Genomic DNA, 9,043 nt, shown 5'->3' on the forward strand with positions numbered 1-9,043 from the left:
GAGGGTCCGACCTGGGGACGCCGGCAGCGTCCAGGTAGGTTTTGGAGTGGGAGAAGGAAGGCTCGTGGGTGGATAGCGACATGCAGCAGGAAGGAGGAAGGTGCAGGGGGTCCCGGAGAGAGACAAATATATTAGGTGAGCAGGTCTGGAAAGAGAACCGCGCGTGGTCAGAAGTAGGGAGATAAGGGGTGGTAGGGGGAGACCCATAAGAAAGGAACAGAGGCGCCTATCCCCTCCACCAAGTGGAGGAACAGGGAGGAAAACTGCAGTCTCCATCCCCGCCGCACTCCTGGCCAAACTCCCGAGAGGAACGCCCCAGGAGCCCTCCTCCGCGCCCGGGGACACCGACGGAGCCACCCGGGCATCCGGGCGCCGCGTATCCGCCGACACCTGCCGGCGCTGAACTCCGGGGCGGCCGCGAGCCCACCGCTGTGCCTCACCTAGGCTCGCCGAGAGCTTCCTCCTCCGCTGCCGCAGCCGCCCAGGAAGCGGTTCCCCATGCCCGGCGGGCGGCGGCACTCAGGCGCGCTCTCCAGCCCGGGGAAGCCCGGGCGAGAGCCGAGCTGGGTCCATTCTCCCCGGGCGCCACGGGCCCCGCGTCAGAGCAGGGGGAGGAGACCGCACCGCGCGCGCAGACCCGCCTCCTCCCGCGCCCCCGCCCCCGCCCCCGCCCCGCCCAGCCAGCCCCTCGCCCGCCCGGCGCCCTACGGCGCCGCTCACCTGCACGCTCCCCGGCCGTCGCCGCCGCCGCCGCCGCCGCCGCCGCCGCCTGGCCGCCCGCCGCGCTCCCGTCGCCCAGGCCTCGCGGCTCTCGCTCCAAGCCCGGGTGCTCTGTGCGCCGCCCGAGCGCGTTCCGAGAGCTTAGCGGAGTCGCGGTGGCGACGAGGAGGAGGAAGAGCTAGCGAGCGAGCGAGCGAGCGGGGGCGCCGCGGCTCGCAGTCGCGCCTCTGGAGCCTTGCCGCTCACTCCCCATCCCGGAGTGGTGGGGGAGAGCCCAGACCAGAGCGCCGGGTCTCCGCCCCGGCTGCGTGGGCGGGGAGGGAGTTTGGGCGAGATGGGGTAAAAGCCACCAGGCTAGGGTTTTTCACAGTCTTCCCTGTTTTTGCCACTCACCATTGCCACCAGCCGCCCGCGCCCGGCCTCCCTCATTTTTCTCTAGGGTCTACTCTCTTATCATCCAGGCCTCTAAACATGCGCATACCCAAATGGAAAAAGCGCTAGTGCGGGAAAACTCGAGGGCAGGTCCCGCGCCGACGTGTGGCCCCCGCTCCCCTTCGCAGGAGGGGGCGCTAGGTCCCAGCGGCCAACCCTGGCTCGTGCGCCCCTGTCGTCACCGAGGCTTCCCAGGCAAAGTTGGGAGAGGGAGGAGGCGTGCATCTATCACTCTTTCGTGCGTCCTAGGGAGGGACTCAGGCCCCTGAGGGTGTTCAGGCCCCAGTTAACCCCCAACGTTTACCCCTGCCGTCCACCCTCCCAACTCTGGTTCTCAGAATATCCGGGAGTAAACAATCCCAGATTAGGACACACGCAGGAGAAGGCTCCAGCCAGGATGCAATCAGTTGCTCCCTACTTCTGGTCCTAGCTTACAAAGATCTGCCAAATCTCAGAAAAGTGTGTGAGTCTGAAAATTCTTCAGCCCTGAGACTGGATTCAACAGACCGTCGTGGCACACCCATCTCCAGAGTCCCGAATGCCAGGTGTGGGAGGGAAAAAAAATCAAGTGAAGTCCTGTGCTGTTGAAGCAGGGCGCGGGGAAGGAAAAGAAGAGACTGGCTACAGTTCCTTAAAAAGTTTATTTTTATTCTCTTTAAGGGCCACACTCCTGTTCTCCAGCTGGGTAATAAATGAAGCTAATGTGGCTGATTTGGGCTTTGTCTTTTGTTTGTTTGTTTGTTTTTCCTCGTAGTTTCCATCACTCAGCCATGAAAATTTAATGAAGCATTTAGGGTTATTTCCTCCAGAGTCATTGGGCTAAAAATATTTAGCCTAATGCACTCCTTGTAGAGCCAGTAGGCCCATGGCTGGTACATACAAAGTGATGGAGAGACCCTCCCTGTCTCCACAAAATTCACGACCCATTAAACTTATTCCATAATAACAGCTTCTGTACAAGTGGAGGCCCCAGCAAACAGAGGCTGTCGTGCTCCTCCTGAAAAGATAGCAACTTACATAGAGACAGGAAAAATGCGTGAGGTCATTGGCAGGATGCAATCTTGGGAGAAAAGTTGATGGGCGGGAACTCCCAACAAGGTGAGAGGGAGGTACCACCGGTGGATGCTACTGTTTCTATTTACTTAAGGGTGTGACCAGCGAACCTAATGGTGGGGACCAGAGAAAGTGGCTCAAGTCTCTCCAACTTTTCTAAAGTTCTAGAAAGTGGCAAGAGTTGCTACAGAACACTTAAGATACATTAGTAGAAAGTTCAGGCTCTCCAGGCAACTCTATTAGTTTCCTCATCTATAAAGACAGACCTCCGGAGTCTGAACTCAATACAAAGAAAACCAGGGGACATGGACAAACCACAGAAGACTTCACTGAAATAGAGAAAGGGGGTGTAGAAAACTGTTAATGCACTTCAAACAACTGGGACAAATGTGAAACCTTATGTGATTGAACATAGGTCTAACTTTTCACTGACTCTCCCAAAAAGTTTCTCAATGCTTGAGACAGCTGTGAAACAACAAAACAATTTATACACGTGTTAAGGCCCTGCCTTTGAGAATTGTGGACTTCACCCCCTTCCACCTTGTTCTGTTTTCAGATGAGGTCATGATTACAGATTTTGAAGGGAATACCTGACACCGAGTGGCTCAGTGATAAAAATGGAAGATGCTCATGTAAAACTCTCTGTTCAGTGTTGGAGAAGGTGCACCAGGGAAACTCAGCAAATTCCCATTAAATCTGACAGGGGCAACAAGCTACAACTGTTCCCAACTCCAGGCTGGAAGAAAGTTATACAGATTCTAACTGCAAACAAGCTGCCCACCAAGGACCTAATAGTCTTCAGGGTTAAACCAAATCAAATCTTAAAGTACCATTTTAAGTTTTTATGCCAAACATGTCAAGAAACAACTTACTTAAATATTAGGGTGTTTTTTTTCTTCTCTTAATATAGTTTGTATTATGTGTGGCATAAAGAAAAAATCAATAAACATTCCTTTATCATCTACCCTGAGAAACAGCAAAAATGTTTACATTGCTTATTACATGCCAGGCACCATTCTGGGTGCTTTCCGTTCATTAACTCATCTAACCTTCATGACAGCCCAGATAGAGAGGTACTCCTCTTGGTGTGTACTGGATCCTGAGTCATCTTTGACAAGTTACTTACCTCTCTGAGCTTCAAAATCTCAGTTCTACAATAGTGATACCTGCTTCATGAGATTGTGCAAGCTTTAAATGGAAAAATATATTGAACATGGCTAGCACTGAATAAGTCACCCAGTAAACATTGGTTCTCATTCCAGAACAATTCCAAAAATAGTTCACTTTAAATCAACAAGCGTTTACAGAGTCCATTTTGTATATCAGGCATTGTGCAAGGCATTGGAAATAATGATGGTAAATCAGAAACAGATCCTGCCTTTAAGGATCTCTGAGTCAACTGAATAAAAAACATGGGCATGAGTAGTAGCATGCAGATGGGTAGAAAGGAGTTTTATTGAACTTCACATAATTCATCCTTATGCACATGATTCTTAAGACACCCAGGGGGGCAGCCTCTATAAGTACTGTTTGAGACTGACCTGCAATTGAAAGCAAAACCAAATGTCAGAAATCATAAATTCAACTAGCAATAATCACTCCTCCAAAGGAAGAGATGAAAAGTAGCTCATTTTGTGTATTATTACTTGTGTACATTACTTAAAATTCTGTTTATTCCTATAATCATTTCAAATATACCTCTCATTGGATGGAGTATAATAAAATGAATTTGCGCTGTAAGCTCTGGGGATTTCAAACAAATTATTACATAGCCACTGTTTATTAAATAGTTTGTAGTGCTCGCTTATGCCAGGAATATGCTAATATTTCTCTACACATAAAGCTCTCAAATTAATAAAATTTTGAACAACGTTCAGTAGGAACATTTCTACCCAGCTTATTAGAAACATCATGTGTTCCAAGTATACTAAAATACAGAATGCACAAAATTTCAAAGGTTAATACCAAAGGTATATAAGCCTCTCATGGTCCCTTTCATTCAAGATCACACTCAGATTCTATTTGTTTATTCAAAAAAAAATTTACTGATTGCTTACTCTGTACTAGGTACAATGTTGGGCACTGGCAGAAGAAGAAAACAAAAAGAAAAAAAAAATTTGCTCTTAAACAACTTACAGGCCCATGAAGGAAACTCATCATCACTACACTGCATTGCAGTAAATGCTATGATAGTGATAGTGCTAAGTATGGGATGCTAGGGGGGCATCAAATCTGGGCATTTAACCCAGAGTAGGATGTTAAGACTTTGTGAAGGAAGTGATACCATCTTGAAAGATAATTGAGTAACCAGGTGAAGCAGGGAAAGGTATTATGATTTCACCTATAGAGGATCAAAAACAGGAAAAATAAATCTATGATAAGAAATATTAGAACAGTAGTTACCTCTGTGGAGGGGGATTGCCTGGCAAGGGGCACAAGGTACTTTCTGGGATAATGGAATATATGATATCTTTAATGTAGGGTTGGTTTAAATAGGCAAATACGTTCGTCAAAACTGATCAAACTAATCTTAAGATCTATGCATTTCAATATATATCTATTTTATCTTAATTTAAACAATTTTAAAAAGAGCACGCACAGAGAAAACGGAGCAGCCAGTGAGACCCCACATGTTTATGGGAACCACACTACTGATCTCTGGTGGCCTTGGCCTGCAGCGGCTTGAAGCAGGGTTTTGGTTCCCGGCCAGAGATTAAAGTCAGGCCTCGGCAGTGAGAGCACTGAATCCTAGCCACTAGACCACCAGGGACCAGTGGTCAGTGACAAGACCCTGGCCTGTCAGCTGTATAGAAAAGAATTTCCACAGAGAGACAGAAAGTAGTGAAACAAGTAAAGTGTTTATTGGGAGGGAAAAGGGTACGTGTGGATAGACACACAGGTGGGCTCAGAGGGAGTCGCTCCCCTGTGGCAGTTTGAATCACTTTTATGGGACATTTCTTCTGGGTTTCCTTTGGCCAATCATCTTGCTTTGCCTGGTTCTGAGTCCATATTTAGTTTATCTCAGGATCCTCCCATGCATGTGGCACATCTCTTAGCCAAGATGGATTCCAGCGAAGAGGCCTATGGGTAGGTTGACATCACCTACTATGAGGTGACGCTCCCTCCCTTTTTGACCTCCAAGGAGCCCTTCTGCATGTGTGTAGTCCGGAAGGTCTCCTTGACTTCGAGAATGAAGAATATGTGGTCTTTTATCTCTTATCTGGACAGGGCCTAGCTTTTCCTCCCTCCTGCCATTTTGGAGTATCTGTCCACAGGGGACAAACTCCAGCTGTTCAGACTGGGGCCCATCTATCTCCTGCCTCACTATGATGGCCCAATATATATCTGTGCTAAAGTCCTGAATAAAATATTCTACTCTCAATATAAAAAGAGTGCTGTATGTTGTGCATAGCACTGCCAAAGCAATGAATGTGTTAAAAAAAAAAAAAAAAGTATCCTCTAAAGTACATTAATGCAATGATAGTTAAGACAAAATGGAGCATCTTCCACAAAATGAAAGCACTGACCAGTGATGATGTGGGTGTCATCAGAAGGCAAAGAATTTCCTGGCACAGGAGTTAGTCAAATATAGTTTGGATGATGGCTTGGCAGGAATTCAGTGGAGAAATTCAAGCTTTAGATGGAGGAAGTAAATGGGGGAAAGACGTCTTGAGCAATAAGACCTTTACATTCTCCTTCTAAACCCTGATATTCTATGATGCCTTGAAGAGTTCTTATTAAAAAGCTCTGAAACCATAGTCACACTTCACATGGTTCTCTCCTCTCCTGTCCCAAGAAGCCAATAAGAGGCTATAACTCTATACCGGAAGATATAGGCTGCATGGTTGAATTTGTATGAAAACCTCACAAGGGAAAAGTTGCCACTTTTCCTGGAAACATACTGATGCAAATCACACTTTATAAAATGTTTTTTTAAATAAAAAAGAATGTAATTGCTCATTGAATTGTAATATGAATGCAAATTAACTTACAGTAATTATACTGTGCAATTTTCTCCTTTAAAAACTTAGAAAATGGAAGAGACCTGATAAGTAATTTGAACTTAATTCTTCATTGTGTTCCTTCATTATGCAATGGTTACCATAAGCAATTTGCTCTGCTTTAATGTAAAATGTTTTTAGTTCATACCTTTACATTGGCAGGACTTAAATAAGACCACTCAATAGATACAGATACTTGTTTTTCCCTCCCACCAGTGCCTTGTAGAAACAATGAAGATTAAAATTAATATAGCACCAGGGAATTTGTGAAAGATTCTTCATATATTTTCATTTTGGAACCTTTAGCACATTAAGTGTCTCTATCCTAAGCACTCAATGTGTTTTAGGTCAGGGAATTCCTAACCAACTAGGAGTCCGATGATCAGCATTCATGCTTTAATGGCAAGACTTTGGCATAGAAGTAAAGAAAATGCGTGCTAGTCCCAGCTCTGCCACTAATTAACTGTGTGACCTTCCCTATTCAGGCCCTCATTTCACTCATATGTAAATTAAAAGGTTGGGCTAGGTGATTTCCAGCTTCCGTCTCAGCCTTTACAGTCTGAAATTGCTCTGCACTCACTCTTTGCTCTGCATTGTTTAAGCAACATGAGTGACAGTAAATGAATTTCTTATTTAGAATTAATGACCCTCTGAATGAACCGCAAGCCCTCTAGTTCAGTCATTCATTGCTAAAGAATGTCTAACACAAAGATTATCTGTGATGACGCGAATGTAAAAAATAATAATTACCCGTTTTCATGCTAATAATAATTTGCATGTGTAGTTCCCTCAGTGTGGATCCTGTTAACTGCAAGGCAAAGATGCAGAGAGCTGGGGATCTCATTAAGCAGCGGCACGGGGTAGTGGAAAGAGAGGGAGTAAGGCTTGGAATCGCAAGACTTGGGTTTGGTATTTCCTGCGGCTAATAACCAGAGGAAATTCATCAGCCTCAGGAATTTCATCTCTTAAGACAGGATGCTTTCGGTTACTTCCCTGGAAGTTGTAAAACTTAAACCCATAATGAATGGAAAAACATTTGGTCACCTGGATTGGTGAATGTCTCATTTCATCCTCTTAACAACCCTGTGAAATAGGAGCTACTATTATCTCTATTTTCCAGCCCGCCCCCCCAAAAAACTGAAGGTAAGAGAAGTTTAATAACTTACTCAGAGTCACAGCCCATGACACTTGTCTGCCCTGTCTCTGCAGAGGGGATAGTAACATTCCTTCACCTTCTGGAGTCCCGTAATGACATATAGAGTATAAATTTCTTTTTCTCTCAACGTATATAGCCTTTTTTTAAAAAAGGGAACTATTTCATCTTTGCGTAAGTAACAGGACTATAAATGTCCACTCCTCAGCTACAAAATGGCAATAAAAGTACTTATATTTCTCTAAAGGATTCCCTTTAATTCCCTCTTTAGCATTTATCCCAACCACACCCAGTCCCTTTCTCCCTTCCTAAAAACCTCAATTCACATTTGGGAAAGTATGTGATTTCTCGGAAGCTGACTTCATCCACAGCTCTGGATTGGAGCACAGGACCTAAGCTAAGCCAGTCAACATACTCCATCCCCTTGACCAGACTGGTTGATTCAGGGGCTAGCAGAAAACTTAACTTAGTCCATCCAAACTTCTGCTGGAAATACTGAGACAAAAAATAGCCTGTAGCCCAGGAAGCAACAGTGTGGGCTCCTAAAGGGAATAGCCCTTATGATAAAGTTGGACCCAATGAGGTCAAAGCAGAGAGAGCAAAAGAAATCACATCCTGTCACATCACTGAGTCACTGCCTAAAGCCAGCATTACCTTAAAAATAACATGAGGCAATATATCCTTTTTATTGTATTAGCCAGCATTATTTGCAGTTTTCATTACTTTCCATGAAAACCAAGCCATCAACTCAATGAAGAGGTAGTAAAGACGTAATGAAGTCATGAATGAGAAATTGTAAAAAGCTATGCAATCATAGGGCTTCCCTGGTGGCACAGTGGTTAAGAATCCGCCTGCCAATGGAGGGTACACGGGTCCGAGCCCTGGTCCAGGAAGATCCCACATGCCGCAGAGCAACTAAGCCCATGCGCCACAACTAGTGAGCCCATGCGCCACAACTACTGAAGCCCGTGTGCCTAGAGCCCGTGCTCGCAACTAGAGAAGCCACCGTAATGAGAAAGCCCGCGCACCTCAACAAAGAGTAGCCCCCGCTCGCCGCAACTAGAGAAAGCCCGCACGCAGCAACGAAGACCCAACGTAGCCAAAAATAAATAAATAAAAATTTTTTTAAAAAGCTATGCAGGGCTTCCCTGGTGGCGCAGTGGTTAAGAGTCCGCCTGCTGATGCAGGGGACACGGGTCCGTGCCCCGGTCCGGGAAGATCCCACGTGCCGCGGAGCGGCTGGGCCCGTGAGCCATGGCCGCTGAGCCTGCGCGTCCGGAGCCTGCGCTCCGCAACGGGAGAGGCCACAGCAGTGAGAGGCCCGCGTACCGCAAATAAATAAATAAATAAATAAAATAATAATAATAATAAAAAGCTATGCAATCATAAAGTTTAATAATGGTGATTATGACAACAATGAAAATGATGATGGAAGTGAAGAAGGAAGTGAGAACCTTTCAACAAATATGGCACCGAAATTTCATGCAGAGCAAAAGCTTCCCTCCGTGATTAAAAAAAAACAGTTCGTTCCTCTATGTTCCCACAATTCATCTTATAATATTCCAGTAGCATGCTCATATATCCCTGATCAAAGCACCACAGATGATGGGTCTTTTCCTGACCACACCTTCGACGTGTGTCTCCATTACTCTGCTCGTGCTGTTTCCTCCTCCAGGATTGCTCT

At 45.8% G+C, this 9,043-nt stretch overlaps 1 protein-coding gene across 1 annotated transcript; it reads left to right on the top strand.

Moving 5' to 3' along the window:
- The first annotated feature begins 498 nt into the window (after positions 1-498).
- LOC103073972 (atherin-like) lies at positions 499-1,221 on the top strand. The gene has a single exon (XM_082931250.1). The coding sequence runs from the start codon at positions 499-501 to the stop codon at positions 1,219-1,221; it is 723 nt and encodes a 240-aa protein (XP_082787376.1).
- The last annotated feature ends 7,822 nt before the right edge of the window (positions 1,222-9,043 follow it).

The sequence above is a fragment of the Lipotes vexillifer genome, unplaced genomic scaffold (genome assembly GCF_000442215.2).
Source record: "Lipotes vexillifer unplaced genomic scaffold, Lipotes_vexillifer_v1.1 scaffold54, whole genome shotgun sequence".
NCBI lineage: Eukaryota > Metazoa > Chordata > Mammalia > Artiodactyla > Lipotidae > Lipotes > Lipotes vexillifer.

Bases quoted from the DNA above. Each gene is read 5' to 3' on its own strand.
- LOC103073972 (XM_082931250.1), top strand. From the start codon at position 499: ATGCCCGGCGGGCGGCGGCACTCAGGCGCGCTCTCCAGCCCGGGGAAG.